At 42.3% G+C, this 19,730-nt stretch overlaps 1 protein-coding gene across 1 annotated transcript; it reads right to left on the reverse strand.

Moving 5' to 3' along the window:
* Positions 1–4,483: 4,483 nt before the first annotated feature.
* On the reverse strand, positions 4,484–17,385 carry NMUR2 (neuromedin U receptor 2; the record flags this gene model as incomplete). The annotated part of the gene is made up of 4 exons (XM_081135489.1): positions 4,484–4,758; positions 7,646–7,771; positions 10,164–10,248; positions 16,660–17,385. 4 exons carry the CDS (start codon positions 17,383–17,385, stop codon positions 4,484–4,486), a joined length of 1,212 nt encoding a protein of 403 aa, XP_080991615.1.
* Positions 17,386–19,730: the final 2,345 nt, after the last annotated feature.

The following is a 19,730-nucleotide window of genomic DNA, read 5'->3' on the forward strand; positions in this document are numbered from 1 at the left end:
GCTTTTTAACATACAACTTATTTCATATCTTTGAAAATAATGAATTGCTTTTCTTTTTAATTTTTTAGACCTGCTCAGTCTAACCACTCCAGCCTACTGAATTCATGGTATATATTTTTTTACAATGTATACATTTCACTGGCAATAGTATAATTTAGGTAGATGCAGCAATTTCTAGGCCGTGTGTAGGTTAGTTAAAACTTTCAAACATTGACATTACCTAGAAAATGTTTTCAAAGCATAGCATATACGTATATCTAATGCAGAGTTAAAATGTGACTTAATGGTTTAAAGGGGATGTAAAAAGAAAAGGGGTAGATTCTTTGGATGGGCTGAACCTTTGCTTGGCTTGCATAATCCAGTACAACCTCGAGTTTCCTTATAATGTTTATATAGCACATTCCCACATATTTGAAAAACGAAGCCTCCAGCCAAGTAGAGAGAATGTGGAAATACTGCATCTTTCTACAATGAATCCTGTGAGGTATTTAAAACAGATCCATAGGGGCAATGGAAAGTAGCTCTGTTGCTATTTCCTGCGCTAATATTAATGGACAGCATCCAAAGGTAATTCTTCCACTCTAGCTTGATTATAAAATGCTCATGAGGCTTTCATGTCATAATTAGCATGCTTTCAAGAGTATTTTATCTTTTACCTCTGGGTCAAAATATGGCCCATTGACTATTTTTTGTCAACGAGTTCACCACAATTTTAAGTGGTCTGTAATTACAACAGTGTTATTGGCCATCTATTCTACAAACAAATCACACATGTTAGAGCAAGGTGGCAGATTGATAGATAGCATATTAAAGTTAGTGATATGCTGATGTGTGGTGTCAGCCAGTTTCTATGGTGTAAATATTCCCACTGTGGCTGATTTTAAGCTATCTCTTGAAAACAGGCTCTCAAAATTCCTGTGTATGCAACAGTTTTGCAAACCAGCCCTAGCTGGCACCAGCACATCATTGAACAGCTGACACTTATCCATACCGGATTCTTATGTTGGAATAATGATACTTTTAATTATCCTGCAATGCCTTCATTTAACTACAACGCAGCCATTAAGAGTGTCCTTATGTATGACCGTTCAGGGCACTTTACAATAGTGCTTATAATAATTTAAGTAATAGGCTATTTTGAGAAGCTAATAAAAGCTATAAATCTTGTCACCAAGAAAAAAATTGCAAACTAATAATTATGAAATCAATTTCAGGGGATTCTTGGACCTCCTGACACTTGTTCATAGGTCTCAGATTAAGAATTTCTGCTATCTAGACCAACTAATTTGGTAAGCAGCCAATTTAGAGATAATTAGAGTTAATTTACCAGTATTTTATGAGTTGTGTTTACTATCTGACTGACTTCTTCTATCATTATTCTAAAATTCAGAGATCACAAGGAATTCATGAGGAGATGACGAGGTCAACTGTGGAGTAGTGTTGAAAACTTTAGTTTTAGTCTCTCCCTTGGTTCTACTAATTTTGTGTGAACTATTATGTAAACTAACTTTAGGGCTTGTGACATTTCAATTTTCACCTTGAAATATAAACTTCCCTTGTGTATATATGTGTGTGATGTGTGTGTGTATTTATGCGTATATAGACAAAACCTTAATTAACACTCACCCCCCCTTTATATGTGTATATATATATATATATATATAATTGATTTTAGAGAGAGAAAAGGAGAGGGAGAGAGAGAGATAGAGACATCAGTGATGAGAAAGTCATTGATCGGCGGCCTCCTGCACGTCCCCAACTGGGGATCGAGCTCGAACCCAGGCATATGCCCTGACCGGGAATCGAACCTCAATCTCCTGGATCCTAGGTCGCTGAGCCACACCCAGCCAGACTCCCCCTTTTTAATGCTAGGCTTCATTAAACCTATTACCCCCTGACTTGGCCAAACACCTTTTTTATATAGTTTCATAGTACTTGTATTTGTATTTGGTAGCACACTTCACAATTAATTTAAATAATTAATTCTGTAATGGTTTTCAAAAACAACCTCTTTTATTAGATGTAACCTTTCAGAGTCAGAACATTCGTAACCTGGCATGGGCACATCACCTACTCTGTACTAAGAGAAGGTCTGTTGAATGAAAGAACGAGTGAGTCAATGATAATTTGTGTGTTTGTGGGGGGGTGTATAAATTTTTAGGAGTAAAAGGTAATGAGGAGAAAATAAAAAAGGCCAAAGTTTAAAGCAATCAAATTACTAGCTTCAATTTTAGTGTTGTTTCTTTTTCTATCCATCCACCTATAACAGCAGCATTTTTCATCCTGGTCATTGGGAGTCGGTGGGAAGGATAATGGCCCTTCTAGGTCTTCATCAAGAATGTCTCTACTTTATTTTTAAATTTTTATTATTTTTTAAAATATGTCTTTATTGATTTCAGAAAGAGGAAAGGAGAGGGAGAGAGAGAGAGACAGAAACATCAATGATGAGTGAGTCTACTTTAAAAAGCAAGAAGGAAACTCACTTCTTCCTTTCTGAGGTTTTTGTTCTGCAGTCTTTTCGACTTAACCCACAAATGACCAGAGACTTCTGCTCACTGAAATAAATCATCACTGGAGAATTCTGGTTCATTAAAGTTGGCTTGTAATTAGTGAAGAGATTAAAAGAAAAAAATATTGAATCACTTTGGAGATGCCTGTTCAGTTAGGAAAGGGTGACATCAGAGACCAAGACCCCCATTTTTCAATAGGATGGCTCATTCAATTTAGGGAAAACTCAGAGGCTAAAAGCTGGAACTTGCAAGTCTCAGCATCAGGAAAGCCTGGCTTTGGGAAGGGCCTTCCTGCAGCACAGGCACAGCAGGTATGCCATAACAAGCTCAGCTCAAGAGAGGGCTGATGAAGGTCGGGTATCCCTGTCAGAACAGGATCTCCTGCCCGGCCGGGCTGGCTCAGCGGTTGAGCGTCGACCTAGGATCCAGGTGATCGGGGTTCGATTCCCGGTCAGGGCACAGGCCCGGGTTGCGGGCTCAATTAATGACTCTCTCATCATTGATGTTTCTATCTCTCTCTCTCCCTCTCCTTTCCTCTCTCTGCAATCAATAAAGATATATTTAAAACAAAACAAAACAAAAAAAACAGGATCTCCTTATTCTTAATACAGTTCTCTTTGGAGCTGTAGTTTGGCTCAGTACCTTGGAATGTGAAGCCAACTCACTTTCCAAGTATTTACCGAACATCTACCATTGCAATAGATATACTGCCAGGGTTCCAGCAACAGCAAAAATGAACACAAGATACCTCATGCCTTTGAAAAATTTACATTCTGGCAAAGCAAGAATATAAACCATAGAAATACAAAGCAGAGTGAAGAAAAAGCTTAAGAGACATAAACCGACAGAGAATTCAGATACCACATCTATTCAAATAAACCAAGCAAGACTTCATGGAGGAGGCACCACACTGAGATAGACGTTGAAGAATGGGTAGGATAGCAACAGCTGGAGACTGGAGACAAGGAGGACATTCTAGAAGCAGATCTGTGCCTCTGGGAAAACTGGCACGTATTTTCATGAGAACAAGTTATACAGTTTCAATAGTAGATGCTACTTGAGATGACATAATGGAAGGTGAGTCAGGAAAGTAGATTTTCCCATATTATACACGTGGAGAGTGTTATATAGGTAATGCAGGGTTGAGTAGCTGAAAGTCATGGGTTTGAGACCAGCAGTTACCTCTTGACTTGACATTTTATCAAGATAGTAGTAGACCACACTTCTATCTACTTATGAAGTTAGGCTTTAGAAATCCAAGTCTGGACCAAATTATGAAAACAACTAAGTTTGCACTTGTATAGTTTATGTCTCTCGTGACCTTCCACCACAGCCTTCTCCCTCATCCCATCCTTCTCTGGGTAGAGCTTGTACCCGATCTCATTCCTGGTGAGGACCCACCGAGTGTGACTTGGGCACAGGGACGGTGGGAATCATAGGTGTAAGGAGCATTCCCGTGTTATCCGGAGGACTCTTCAAGTAGAAGTCTTCAGGGCTCTAAGGAATCACATCCTGATGGCAGTGGGGTACATAGTTTGCTGGGGAGGAACTCTGGCATGGACCCTTCAAAACATGTGAAGGAAAACCATACCCACATGTCTCCCTTTTGTGGCTGACAGGGACGGTTAGTCAGAGTGACAGCCTGACTCAGTGCGGATGACTCAGGACAAACCATTTGCAAGAGTGGAAAACACTCAAAGTTAGCAGCCCTGCTTCTCTAGTCGTGTTCTCTTTATAAACTAGTGAAGGGGCTCCAGGCTGTTAGGCAGTGGAAAGACAGCTAAACATCAGGAGGTTGTGGGTTTTAGATCCAAATTTAAGTAGCAATTTTCACATTTAAAAAAGACACACCCGAAATGGAGCTCTAAGAGCCGTTTTCCCTCCCTAATATCACATAAGGAGGCATAAGCTATGGCCTGTCCCTCTTCGGAGCGTGGAGGCAGAGAGGAATGTCACCTCCCTGAGAATTCCCTTCATGGTGTCTGCCCCATAGAGAGCGCTGTGTGGAGGTGAGAGCTGCTGATGGACAACTGACAAGGGAAGTGGGGACCCGCCTCTTCGGTCAGCTCCATAAGGTGACATTCTGTCAGGAAGACGTGCCGCTGGGCGGGCGGCCCTTTCGGGTGGTGCTGGGGGTGCCACTGTTTGCAGGCAGGAGCGATCACACTGCGGAAGGCTGATCGGAAGCGGTGAGAGAGCAGGTTGTAGATGATGGGGTTCACGGCCGAGCTCAGGTAGAAGAAGACACCTGCGAGGCAGGGGTTAAAGAGACGCGAGGGGCGGCTGAGCGGGAGGCATGCTGGCAAGAGCGTAAATGTTTAACAGAGCCCAGATCCCCGCGATCGCCTCTCTTGGAAGTGATAATATATACAAGGCTCTAATTGAGAATACAAAATGCTCTGCCAACTGTGTACATAGGAATCAAACACAGAAAGATTAAGGAGCCTGGGCAGATTCAGGCTGGCAAGGGATCTCTCTGAAATGTTCTGCAACTTCCTTTGATCCCCGCTTGTTTAATTAAAGAACATGTTCCCCCCGCATTAACGAGAGATGCTTAACTATCAGAAGAAGAGAGATGTTTTTGTCTCGCCGGGGTTGTAATCTATAATTTGAAACTTGCGAGCAATGGCAGGAGGGTAAATCAGTCAAGGCGTCGTCCCCACCGAGATTCCTTACATGCTTAATGCCTCTTCAAAGAAGTATTTGCCAATGCCCCTTCTTATTTAGCTTCTCCCGTCGACGGTTCTTTCCACCTAATTTCCAACCTTAGTAAATAACTGTATTTTGCCATTCATCTTCCCCGCCGGGTGTTGGCCCGCTGCCACTTTCTTGTCTGGTGTATGCCCGTCGTTTGTTCCCATACCCCATTTTACTTCCCCAAGGCCCCAGGGGAGCCTAAGGTTGAGAATCAGAGGACTTGGGTATTGACCTTGGCCCGTGCCTATTCTGTGGCCGTACACAGAATTGGCACGTCAGTTTTTCCCCCTGTAAAATGAGAGCAATAGTACAAGCCTAACGCACCTCCCGGGATGATTGTGAGAATACAGTTGAGATGCTCATCACAAAGGGGCTGGGGACATAAAGCAGGTGATAGGTACTGTCACCAACATGTTCACCACTGTCCTCATTTACTTAGCTCAGGACATCGAGAGGCCCATGTGCCCACTGCACAGAATTGGGGAGAAAGGACTATAGAAGAAAAACATTTCTACGGACTGTTAATTCATTCCATAAATAAATATTGATTGAACTCTTATTATGTGCCAGGGATTTTGGGGTACATTAGAAGGTAATGGATTTAGACTTTGTTTTACCTAAGGACTTGGAATAGTATTACAGAAGCAAGGTCTCAGCCTACCATCCATAATTAATAATAGGACGATGCCAAATAAATCTGTTAGGAGCAAAATATGTGATACCGACAGTCATGTTATGGAAATTCACATAATGGCATAGATCCAAGGAATATGATGGTCATGAAAGATTTAATGGGGTGATTGGATTCCAGCCAGACCCTGAAACGGGTAGGAGATAGTTGGGGAAGAGAGGAGAGAGCACCGAAGGTAGAAGGCATAGCATGCAGGCATGTGAGGGGCAGGAAGGGCTACATTGTGCAGGAACATGCAGAGTGTGCAGAGCTGCTCTCAGCAGCTGGGGTGGCAAGCATATGTTAGTGACTGGAATATTACAAGATGTTCATCAAAAGGCAGGTTGGGGGCATTTTCTGTAGCCCCCATTTAAGGCTTCACTTGGTTGGTATTGTGGTGGTGGTGGTGGGGGAGATATCTTAACAGCAAATGTTATAAAGGCCATAATTTGGAAGTTCTTAAAAGGTTGTCTTGATCTGTTTGGAGAGGTATAGCCAACTAATCAAGTCTCTTGTGATCGTGTAGTATTTTCCAATTTATTCAAACACTCCCATTTTTCTCAGATTAACCATGAAGATAAGAGCTGTAAATAATTTTGAGATGCTGCCTAGAATAATAAATAGTTTAACATGGCAGGAAGTTCTGATGTCCAAGTATAAGCTGTGCACAAGGCCTGATGAGTCCAAAAAGAGGGCGTAGAAAATAAACAATGTACATGATATTCTATGTACGTATGAAGCTGTCGTTTTTGCTCTGTGCACATCTGGAGCTTAATTTTCACCAATTGGCCTTATCTTTCCTCTCTGAACCAGCTGGTGACTAGCAGAAGCACAAGGACAGAAGTGGGCTCCACCTAAGGCTAACAGACACAATGACTGAGAAAGAGGGACCTACGTGGCCATTCTCTACTTCATTTTAGGCGCAAGAACTCTGAACTTCACGTTGGATGATTTGACCCCAACCCTGCTTTTACTATTTGTCAGAGGTATGCCTTTGGGTAAGCCATTTCTTTCTTGTGGAATCATTTCAACAGTAAAATGCTGATGTAATATGTACTTAACAACCTTGTTGTGATGATTATAGAAAGAGACGTAGCATTTTGCAGTTTAAAAGCTCCTTAGTCGCTAATACTTTTTTGCTTCTTACCATTAGCCCATGGTTTGTAGAGAGCAGGCATTATGGCCATTTTATAGCTGAGGAAACTTTGACATAAAGGAAGCCACATACTTAAGAATATTACTGGTGGAAGTGAGGTGCAAATCCAGGTCCTCTGACTTAGTGGCCTTTCCACCCGTTTCCTCCATATTCTGCGGTATCTTCATCAAGCAGCATTAAAGTAGCCTAACTGCAGACCTTGATGCCCATGAACAATACCCTTTGGTTGGCTTTCATGAGGGTCTAACACTTGCTGAAAACAACACAACATTCCCGGGACGCGGATGTTTAAGAACCAATTCAATCATGGGGCTGTTGGAAAGGAAACCAAAGGACTCACTCCTTCGACCATTTTCCTGCTGAAACCATCATGCTTAGCATCGAGGTCTTCCATAAAGTCATATTTAAAGTAGTGATCTGGTATATTTCTTTTGGACCAGTAACATACCTAATCTATATTTAAATAAAATAAAAGCCAAGTGTCTTCGTTGGACGGTGGCAGGTCCCCACGGTAAATCGGTGTGGCCAGACAGAACCCACTGCTCTAGGCAAGAGGCAGAAGCCGCAGTTGCCCAGCCCCTGGCGGTGCAACCGAAGGGGCTCCGGCCTTACCTGACACCACGTGGAAGAGATTGAACACAGTAGCCAGGGACTCGGTCCACTCCTCCACAAAGCTGAAGAAGAGCCGGTCGATGTGGAATGGGGTCCAACAGACAGCAAACACTAAGACCAGGACAACTGAAAGGGAATGGAGGGGAGAGCAGAAGGCAGTCAAAGCAAGGACCGGCGGAACACGCCCCCTGAGCTCATTCGTTCTTTCTAGCATTTCCCCCTCCGTCTTTGTTAAGTTATGGTTATTACCAACTAACTCGATCGTGAAGAGCTTCTGCATAAAATATTTAAACATAAGAATGAATTGTGTAAGATTTAGGATCGGTTTTTCAGACAATCTTCTATATAAGATTTCCTGTATAATGTAAGTCTCCTTTAGAACATTTAAAATAGTATTGAATTAATTCTGAGGACATTCTATTGTAGAAAATAAATTACGTTGCAAGAAGGCTGTTGGAACCACATAAATTGGTTATATAAAGAAAATGGTTGGGTTCAAGCAATGGGTGTTCTTTAAAGTCATAGATTAAATGCAAACTATTCAATACAGTATGAATTTATCTTGTTACTCTGGAAAGAAATAAAAGATGCTCTGAATTCAATCATTTAAAATTCTGTAAGGGGTGGGGAGGAGAGAAAGCAAGAAAACAACTGTAAGTATAATATTGCTTTACAAGCATCTTTTGTTTGGGATAGGGGATGTGTCTATTATAGTAGATGTTTCTAGAGTAGAGAATTTCTTCCAGTTTATTTTTATTTGCTTTTACTTTTTGTTTTGAAATAATTATGGATTCACAGGAAGTTGCACCTTCTAGTTTCTTATCTTCAGCTCCCAAGACAGCAGTTGGTGCTATTGTAGTTACTCTTTGGGGCATTTAATCACGACAAATATAAATATGTATTGTTTTCTCTTCTGAAGTTATGAAATACTTTTCTTTCCGAAAACACGATGCTTGAGATTTGCCTCAAGATAATCTTGTAGGAGTGAGGAGAGAGACAGGCATATAGATGAAACAAGATTAGCTATGTTAATATTGTTTGAGGCCAGGTAGTGGGTACATGGGTGCTAATTTTACAGTTCCCTGTACTTGTGAGCACATTTGTCAATAGTACATATATTTCCTGTTGGCATTAAACATATTCAGAGTGAGTCGTTTGCCTGTGTGGTTTTAGGAATATCTGGAAGTTTCTTTTGAGCTTACCCCTTGAAGAAAAAGTCCCCAATCTGCTCACTACTGCCTACAGTTCCCTTTAATTAAAAATTTAATTGCTTTTAAAAACGAACCCTTCCCACCAAAGGCAAATGCTTTACAGTATATTTTATCATTGTGACTTGAATGTGAATGTGTTTCAAGTCTTTTTGTGAGAGTAGATTACAATCAAAGAGAAAGGGGAGAGAGAATGAAGACATGAGATTTCTTATCAGGGAAAGTAAAAAACCAACAGAGGTCAAAACATTTGCAAGAAGGTGACTGTCAGAGTCAAAATGACAAACTTTGGTGACTTGCTCAGGTTTTTTTGTTCATAAATGCTACATGGTTATGGGGAGTGTTTCATATACAGGTTAGCCTGGAGGGATTGTTTCTTCCAAACCTTAGGTTTTGACTTGGAATGTGTATCATAAACCTCCTTTTCCCATCACTGTCTCCTATAGGGTAGCACTGAGTCAAATATTTTTTATCATGTTGTTTTGGGAGAGTTCGGACCAGTGCCTGGATATATGTTGTTTATTTATTTTTATTTTATTTTATTATTATTTTTTAAATATATCTTTATTGATTTCAGAGAGAGGAAAGGAGAGGGAGAGAGAGAGATAGAAACATCAATGATGAGAGAGTCATTGATCAAGCCCACAGCCCAGGCATGTGCCCTGACCAGGAATCGAACCCCGATCGCCTGGACCCTAGGTCGACGCTCAACCGCTGAGCCACGCCCGGCCAGGCTGGATATATGTTTTTTAAACATCTGTACAAAAGGGGGTACTGTTTTATATAAAATCATGCAATGTCATAGGTGGAGTGACTACATAGAGGTAGTCTTGACAGCTGTTCTTAATCTGGAGTTAAAAGATTTCATGGAGTCCAAGAATGGGTATCCGGAGGTTCATGATCCCCTGAAATGAGTTGTCAAACATTTTGTGTACGTGCATTTGTACATTTTTTGAGTGGGCCATTCACAGATTTCATTATATTTTTAAGTAAATCAATTATAAAATAAGTTAAAAAGCACCTGATTATTTTAGAGGGGGAAAGATATGCTCAAAAGTTCAGGGAGTGGATGTGATTTGCCAAACACCACACAGTGTATTACAGTGAATGCAATTTAGTGTGTTGTTTTGAGTGTTAAAAACAGAAATAGAAATCAAGCAGGTCCTAGAAACTTGAGTAAGCCATGGAAGACCAGACCATGATGCAGTGTTTTAGGAGAATTTTGATCCTGATCTCAGAGCACTTTCTCAGCACCAAATGCAACTCTTTTGCTTTTATAAACACAAGCAAAACCAACATGGAAGACTTACATAGCATTTTGGTGACTGCTTTTCTGGAGGGTCTTTGTATATTTGCCGTTATTTTCTCTGCCTCAAGGGTCTGGTCTTTCTTTAGCTGCAAGGAAAGTGGAAAGAGATGTTAAGAAAGAACACATTTTTTTTCCTTCTAGTAAGATCTGAGAAGTGTAGCTCTAACACTCATTTTGCAGACCAAAAACTGGGACTTGCAAAATAAATGTAAGAATTTGTCAAAAAGTTTAACAATAAGTTGGAGGTGGAGTTGGATCCAGGTCATCATCTAACTCAACTGGACAGATGGTTGTGGCCATTTATCATCTGCTATTCTGTAGAATCCATGTTATATATAGTATGTTAATAGGTATTTCATGAAAAATGTGAAATTATGAAGTAAAAAATGTTAGTCTTTTTCATTCATTCATTCATTCATTCATTCAATAATTACTAGACATCTGTTAGAATGTAATCCCTCTCTTATGTGGTAGATAGGCAGTAGAAAACCAAAACAGTTATTATTTCTGCTTTATGAAGTCTATAGTCTTCATTGTGGGTCTTCTCAGAGCCTTTAACATGCTAATGGACACTATGAATCTTCACAGGAAATAGGGCATCACCTTTCCCCCATGGCCGCCCTGCATCTCTCACCCCAGCCTCAATGCTTCTCTGACTAAGCAGTACCTTCCCCAGACCCCTTTCAGTGGAATGCCTAGTACCATCTTGAGAAGCACAACCTGGGAAATCCTACTTTCCTGATGTTACTAAGAAGAGTGCATATGTTTCTGAGTTGAGAAGTTACAACTGCTCGTCTGGTTGGAAGGTGCGGTGATTCTTTAAGTAGCATCTGAAAATTTCAAAGGTTAATACTGCCTGTGGATGCACCTTTCCTGCTTGGCTCAGGTCCCATCCACTCCTGGAAGACTTTGGTGGCCAGTGTAGCCCTGTTCTTTTCTTCCTCTGAACTCCCACAGCACTGAAGAGCTACATCATTAATTTTTTTTCTCTTTAATTTATATATTATTAGTTTGTTGGATAATCAGCCAGATAAAGGAAGCTTTAAGGAGTCATGATTACTATCACGTATCTAGAAAACAGTATAGTTTATGTTGGCCAGTTGGTTCTTTAAAATTTATTCCCCTTTTCTCACCAGTAGTACCCCAATTTTTCCTTAGGGAATTTCTTCCTTCCCCATTCTTAGCCATTAATTTGGATGGACATAATCCCATTTCCAGCTCTAGGGTTAGTCCCTAAGTATCTTAGCTACTCTCCTTCCGTCACAGTGATTGGATAATTGGGACGGATGAGATTTCATGTATTTGCTTGTGCTTCTAAGGATGGAAATTTCATTTCTCTTTCACTGGGGCTGCCAGAGGGAGCCTTTCTTGTTCCTTGCGTGTGAGGTCTGGAATCACAGCCGCTCTATTTTTCCCGCCATGAAGAAAGTGCTTGGAGCCACCAATGAGCCGCTGTGTAGATCTTGAGGCTGAAACAAACATCATAGAAAGAAAAGCAAAGAAACAGAAGTAAAGCTAGGTCCTGATGACACTGTGTTTTACTGGAATAATCTTCACCAAGAATCAGCTCTACCTCTGGACTTTTCAGGTGTATACTCCCCTTCAGATTTTGCCAGATTGAGTTGGGGTAGAAAGTCCTAATGAGCAGATCGAGGCCAACTTATTTTATATAGTTTTAAGGTAAATTAGGATCAATTTAATGAGTTTTAAGAAGATTTATTCCAATTCAAGCTAATGAAGAAACTGGCATGGTTATATGTAACAGTGGAACAATCAGTGAGCTTCCTGGGCTGGATAGCATTTTTACAGAACATTTTAAGGAATTAAATTAAATAAAACTTGGAAGCGAGGTCATTAAAAGTGGCCTCCAAAGTTTGACAAATCAATATCCTGTCTCCCTAGCAAACATGGAAGCTCCTAGAAGTCAGCTAGCTCTCAGCACCACGTCGACCCTCAGGCATGCACGTGGGTGATTCACAGACCTGGCCACCTGTCTCTTGAGTGTATTGGTGCTCCCTGCATATGCCTGTGTCTTCACAAAGTGAGAGATTAAAGTTCCTGTGAGATTTGACCCTTCAGAATCACCTAGAACTTAAAAAGAAAGAAGGGAAAATATTGTGCAGTTATTAGGAATAGATGGGAGGAAACGGAAGGTGATAAGATGTTATTAATACAATAACAAAGCAAAAAAATGCAGGGAGAGTACTCATCTCATTGCCTGGCACCTGATACCCAATGAGTTATATTATTGTTCTTAGTCTACTCAAAAGGCATAATAAAAACTGAGTTTTAATGAGTTATTTATATCTGTGGGCCTACTCATGCAGATTTCTGAATCCCTTCTAGAAATTCTCCTTCTCACGGCACCACTCACCCACAAGCAGGGCTTGTGCAGATACAGAGGAGCAGCCAGATGCACTGAGAGGGAAAACGGTGGCATTTAAGGTAGGAGCAGTGCACCAAACTTCAAGTCTAACTCATCCACCTTCAATTAAATCTACTAAAGTTTCTAACTTTTTCACATTATTGAGAAAAGCTGTCATGATTACGAGATAGTTATTCCATTATTTAATTTCAGTCCATAATTAAGAACAATGAAATAATATTGAGATCTATTACTCACATCTTTGGCTGGGTGTAACAGTTCTCACTGGGAATTTCTCTACAGCAGGGAACAATTTCCTTAAATCAAACACAAAGCAAACAGTTCCCCTGTGCACAGGCTTCCTATACAACGTTGTTTGCATTGAGAAGAAAATCATGAAGGTGTTCATTGTTGTTTATTTCTCAGCTTCCTTAGCTTATAGTGATACAACTAGCCACTTAGAGGAAGAGTGAAAAACTGAATGCTTATGCAGTTATACATTGTTTAAACAGAATTTGCAGGGGTTGACATAGTAAAATTGAATCCAAACAATTTGTCTAGCCAATATATAGATATTGGCTATATATATTAAAACTATATATAAATATATAAAAATATATAAAAATTATATATAAAAATTATATATAATATATAAATTATATATATTATATTTTATATTATATAAAAATTATATATATAATTTTTAATCCTCACCTGAGGATATTTTTTCCATTGCCTTTCAGAGAGAGTGGAAGAGAGAGAAACATCCATGTGAGAGAAATACACTGACTGGTTGCCTCCCACACACACTCTGACCAGGGCCAGGGCTGGGGCTGGGGATCGAGCCTGCAACCAAAGTACATGCCCTTGGCCAAAATCGAACCCAGAACCCTTCAGCTTGTGTGCCAATGCTCTAACCACTGAGCCAAACCAGCTAGGGCTGTCTAGCCAATATTAAATGCTGCTTTGTTTCTGGATAATTTTATATCCCTTCAGATGTTTGGCACAGTAGATATTCAACCATTAGTTATTCCCATCCACCCCCAAATGTTTATTTTAAAAGTCAAGTTACAAAAAGAGGAGTGAAACATTACGGCTACTGTATAAGAAGTTCAGGAGCCTTCCTGCCCACTCCCTTTAGCTGTGTAAGATAGAAGGTGAAGGGGAGGGCCCCGGGGGAGGGTTATCATTCAGGCTGATATATTATCCTGATCATTTGTTTATAAGATTGAAATCATTCCACCAGCTGTTCATTTAAATAGTTTGTAGAGACGAAGCTTCAGAATATCAAGTTATAATCATAGCTTTTGTGTAAATATCTCTACAATCTGAACAAAAATTCTTTATTTTAAAAAAAGTCAGTCCAACTCTGTTTGCCAGGGCTGAATTCCGGTACAATTCATAATATATGCTCTTCAGCTGAAGCTTTAACACTGTATGCAGGAGATACAAGGAGTTGGTGAGAGCTTTGGCAAACCTTCCTCCAGGTGGGAGGAACTTGCCCTGGCGTTGCCTGTTTTCCATCTCCCTCATGTTTCAAGCTTGGAGAGCAGCTCGGCGGAGACTGGTGTCCTGGAAGGAAGCTGCACCCACTGCTCAGCTCTGAGCATGCATGTGGCTCTCTTCCTTCTTCCCGGGTCCTGGGATTTCATCAGTCGTTGGTTTTCTGCCTTCTGAAGGCAGTGGGTCCCAGAGCCTACCTGGGGCTTTATCTAAAGTCCATAACTTTAGATTTGCCAAGGGAATCAATAACAATAATCCTCAGAGTTGCTTAAGTCTCTTTAAAAATCTCTTAGATCAAAAAGGCCCTTTGAGATAATATTTCCAAGTCTCTTGTTTTAAACGTAGAGAAGCTGAAGTCCAGCAGTGAGGGGAATAATTTCATTCATTCATTCACTCATTCATTCACTCATTCATTCATCTTACAGTCTAATTGGAGAGAAAGATATCAAGGCATCCCTAAGTATAGAATTTTCAATTGGGATAAATCCAAGGAAGAGAAATCACCAGGAACCATGAGCACCTACACAAGGACCAGGGGTAGCTAGGGAATCAGGGAGAGCTTCCCTGAGGAAGTGTGAATGAAGTATGATTTAAAGGATAAGTGAGAGGCAAAAGGGATTGTAGTGGTAGATGGTAGCAACATTTCAGGCAAAAACAGTATGTGCAAAGACCTTGAGGCTACACTAGGACCCATCTCCTGACTCCAGTCTAGAAACCTTTCAGTTCCTCTAGGAGTGACTTTCTAAGCCGGCAGTTCCTTCCTTGCGTCCACTGGGCAGCACCTCACCCTTCCTGAGAGCAGGCCGCTGCAGGCTGCATGCCAGCCTCCGAGCAAACACGAGCGGTTTCTAAGCTGTGGTCTGAGCTGCCGCTTATGACAACGAAACAAAATGAAACTCAAAGTAATTGGTTGGGGGTTGGGAGAATGTGTGTGTTTTCTGCTCCAAGTTAAATATTTCCTCCAATTTGACCGAAGATAAGTGATTGTTTGGTGTGTTGGACGAGGCGGTGTTGATGTGTGTGGCGGACACTTCTCATGGTATTTAGAATCATGCAGAAATCCTGTCCCTCAAGTGAACGCACAGGGCATTCTAAATACATGATTGTGAGCTAGTCTGGGGAGACAATTGTCTCTGGGAATCTCGGGGCCAGGCCGCCAGGGGGAGACGGGCACAACTGTGCCTGATTAGACGCAGTGTCCAGACTTCTGTGTACTTAGAATTTGTTCTTCCCACTTCAGCCTTGCCTTAGAAACCTTAGGCCCAGTGGGAATTCACCAACAATATGAGAATATATTGATTGTCACATCACACGTGGTGTCAGAACTGTACTGAGACTTATGATGTGAGTGTGATGTTGGCTTTGCTTTTCTTTCACTTGTAACTCACATTACTCCTGCTCACAGATTGTTTCCCTTGTTTTTTTTAAGGAAACACTGTTAGAGCTATACAGAGCCTTAAATATAATCTGATGTGACCTTTTCATGTTACAAGTGTGAAAAGTAACTCCAGAAGAGAATCGTGTGGCTTTCCTAAAGGCATAGGATACATGAGCTTCAGACCCGAGAGTCTAAGTGGACTCATGACTGTTTCCCACACAAGCCACCTCCTTAAATGGGTATAAAACTGTGATACTGGGAGAGGAACGGTATAGACTTACTTCTACCCTCATCAAAACCAGTTTTTCTCAACTAATTTCCATCCAGAAAAAAGGAAACAAAAGAAAGAAATTAATTTACCATAATGAGCACAAGAAAGGAACCTCTGATTGTAACATATGTTGCAAACTAGGCAATGATTTTCTATGAATCCCAACCATCTCTTATTCACACTGTCCACTCCATTTTATGTTCTCTGTTTACCTCCCCCTCCACAAATCTCTACCTTCTCAAGAGAAGGCCAAGTTGATCTGGCTTAGGCCATATTTTTGCATTTTCACCTGATATTTCAACCAGAGAACAACCACAGGAAAGTGTCTGACTGTAAAACTATATACAGGGTGGGGCAAAAGTCGGTTTCCAGTTGCTCAAATGGAAAATCATACAATAATGAATAAAGAATAATACAAGAATAAACTGTGTTTTGTGTACTCACAACTATAAACCTCCTCTTGCCCCACCCTGTATTTGTCTTGGAGTATAAAATAGGCGGAGAGGGTTTATGTTATACTCAGACCAAGCTGGTGCAGAGGAAAATGTCAATGCAGGTCGTAGGTCTGGGCAGGAAAAAGACAGCAGGGAGTGAGACGGCCCCTCCAGGGGTGAGCGCTGTGCTGTTTAAGCTGAGGCTCCACCTCAGACCTACTGAACCAGAATTTCCCCAGGAGCAGGGCCTGCACATTGGTGCCCGTAGTAGGGTTTCTAGGTGATTTGTAGGAACACCTGGATTTGGGAACCACAAGTGTAGAGGGAAGAATAATGAAGGCGAATGAAAGGAAATAATTTATAGCTGTGGGTACTATTTGTCCAACTGAGGCAAGCCCTTTAACTTCTGAGTCTCGCCGCTGAGCTCATTGTTTCTATGCTCCCTTCCAATTCTGAATTTCTCCCCTTCTAAGTTTTTCTTAGAAAACTTGGAATCAGTGAGAACAGAAGGGACGCCGCCCTGAGCCAGCCGGCCGGGATACTCACTCTGAGCCCCATGAGGTAGTAGAGGACACTGATGACCGTCATGGGAAGGATATAGAAGAGGAAAGAGGTGGCCTGGATGACGAAATTATAGATCCACATGGGCTTGATGACCGCACAGGTGGCAGAGCCCGGGACCAAAGAGCCATTGGGGAAGTAGTGGAGCTTGATGCCGTGGAGGCTGGTGTTGGGCAGAGAGAAGAGAACGGAGAAGACCCAGACCACGGCCAGCACCCTGAGGGCCCTCCTCCTGGTGGACTCCAGCTTGGCCCGGAAAGGGTGCAGGATGGCCACGTAGCGCTCCACGCTGACCGTGGTCACACTGAGGATGGAGGCGAAGCACACAGTCTCGAAGAGGGCGGTCTTGAAGTAGCAGCCCACGGGCCCAAAGAGGAAGGGGTAGTTACGCCACATCTCGTAGACTTCCAGGGGCATCCCAAGGAGCAGGACCAGCAGGTCCGAGACAGCCAGGCTGAAGAGGTAGTAGTTGGTGGGTGTCTTCATGGCCTGGTGCCGGAGGATCACCAGGCACACCAGCAGGTTGCCGGAGACCCCAACCACAAAAATCAGGGCGTACACCACGGTGACCGGCAGGAACAGGTGGCTGCGCCGAGGCCCGCAGAGGAAGGTCAGGTAGTCCTCTGTGCTGTTCAGGTACCTCTTCACCGGGTCTTCCAGCTCCTGCTGGGGCACCCAGGACCCGTTCTCATATCTTTCCATCACTGACATTAAAATCCAAGACCTGCGCTTCCTCTGGCGTGAGCCTCTGGCCCAAGAGGAGGCAGAAAGGAAAGAGAAGGCGGGCGGGAAGGCGCGGAGCCAGCGCCAGAACCGGGGCTGAGCCTTCTGCAAGGAGTGCTTTTGAAGAGCCCCCGGGAGGCCGAGGCCACGCCCCCCCGCGGCCGCGGGCCAATCAGTGGGCGTGCGGCAGGCCGGTGGGCGGGACCTGGGCGGGGCTGGGAGCTGGGAGCAGGAGCTGGGAGCAGGCGGCCCGGAGGCAGGGGAGCATCTCTCTGAACTGCAGGGAGCTGGCAAAGCGGAGCTGCCACCGGCGGTGACACCCACTTAAATAAGGTGTGGGCACTGTGAGCAGGGCATTTTGCAAAGTTGTGGGACTCTGGGTGGAAATCCAAATTAAAATGGTGGGGTCATGGGCGGAAGAGTCTAAATCTCCATTGATTTTTGTCACCTGTATAGCATGGCAAAAATGGGAGATCGATAGATTTCTCAAGTTAGCTTGTTCCTTTGGAAATCCAGGGCTCCCTGGGGAAAGCAGGATCAATGTGCCTTTTTGGTTTTGATTGCATCCACAATAGAACCGAAAGCCTGAAGGAGCGCTCGCCTGTCTGCCGTCCTGCCCCGCTGCCCGCTGTGGGACACTCGCATGTCTTTTGGCAGCGCCTGGCCGGAGCAAAGGGCAGTGAGGTTTAGAATCGGGCAAATCCTGTAAGACTTTGGGGAAGTTACTCAGACTCTTGCAGTCTCATTTTCTTATCTGTAAATTGGAAGTTCATTCATTCTATTTTGTTCAACCAATACTTCTCGAGGGCGCATCGTGTACCAGGCCTTGTAGAAGCAGCAATGAACAGGCAAGACAAAGTCTCTACCCACGTGGAGCTTTTCTTGCAGTAGGGAATTCTGGAAATATGCAAGCAAACTAAAAAGAATAAAATTTCAGGTAATAATCTGTGTCGTGGAGGAAAAGAAAGGTAAGAGGCCATACAAAATAAGGCTGGAGGAGTTCTTTCGTGAAAGAGGCTCACAGAATACTTATTCGGGAGATGTCATTTGGGCTGAGTTCCAAGTGATGAAAAGTCATAAAAGAGCTAAGGGAAGTGCATTCCCCGCAAAAGTAATAGCAAGTACAAAGGTCCTGAGGCAGTGACGAGCTTGATGGGTTTTAGAAACATCAGGAGGACCTGTACAGCTGAAACTTAGTGAGGGGACTGGAAGAGTACGAGTGATTAGATTGAAGTGACTGACAGGGACCAGATCATGGAAAATTTTCTGGGGTTTTATAAAGAGTGTGACTCTCATTCAAATAGCAGGGACTCTGGGTCTGATTCAAAATGCAGAGAGAAATCTTTGGAGGGTTTTGAGCAGGAGAATTAAGAAGGGTGAAGTTTTAACAAGATAGATAGGGAGCCAGTAAAATATTCCAAGTAAGAAATAGTAGTGTCTTAGATTACTATGGTAGCAGTAGATGTGAGAATTATCTTCGAATCTGGGAGTATTTTTTGCAAGGGATGATACCTTATATGGTTGAGACGATTAAATGAGATGACATAATGCACCGTATACTTAAGAGATGCTCAATAAATGTTAGTTCTTCTTTCCCTTTTATTTATTAAATTGATGAAAAAGACTGACAAGGTAAATTAACTTATTCAAGAATAATCTGTTGGGTCCTGAAAATATCAGGGGGAACACTTTTTAAAGTATATGATTGTCTCACCGCTATACTGCATACCTGATACTAATAAAAAACAATATTGAATGCAAACTGTAATTAAAAATTATTTTGAAAATTAAAAAAAGAAATAATCTGTTGGTCAAGACAGGACAGTTTAGGCTGCTGTTACAAATGACCCCCATAGCTCAGTGGTTTAAAACAGTAACAATTGATCTCTCACTTACACTCCAAATTTACCATTGGTCAGCTGGAAGGTCTATCCTACGCTATACTCACTCTGGCACCAGGCTGATGGCATGGTCATTATCTGGGACTTTGCTGGTCATTGTGGTAGAGAAGAGGGGAGCTCTAGTAGGAAATTATAAGCTCTAGCCCTAACAGGTCTAGGTCTCAAGTAAGAAATTATAAGCTCTAGCCCTAACAGGTCTAGGTCTCAAGTAAGAAATTATAAGCTCTAGCCCTAACAGGTCTAGGTCTCAAGCAGGAAATTATAAGCCTAGCCCTAACACATGCCACCTTTGCTCATAGCTCACAGCTCATTGGCCAGGGCTAATCACGTCTGTCTACTCAAACACAACAGGCATGGGACATGCTGTCTTACCATGTGCACTAAAGATAGAGACCCAGGAGAATTTGGTGAACAGCCTTAATAATGACACAG

Source organism: Miniopterus schreibersii (genome assembly GCF_964146895.1).
Source record: "Miniopterus schreibersii genome assembly, chromosome: 4".
NCBI classification, from domain to species: Eukaryota; Metazoa; Chordata; class Mammalia; order Chiroptera; family Miniopteridae; genus Miniopterus; species Miniopterus schreibersii.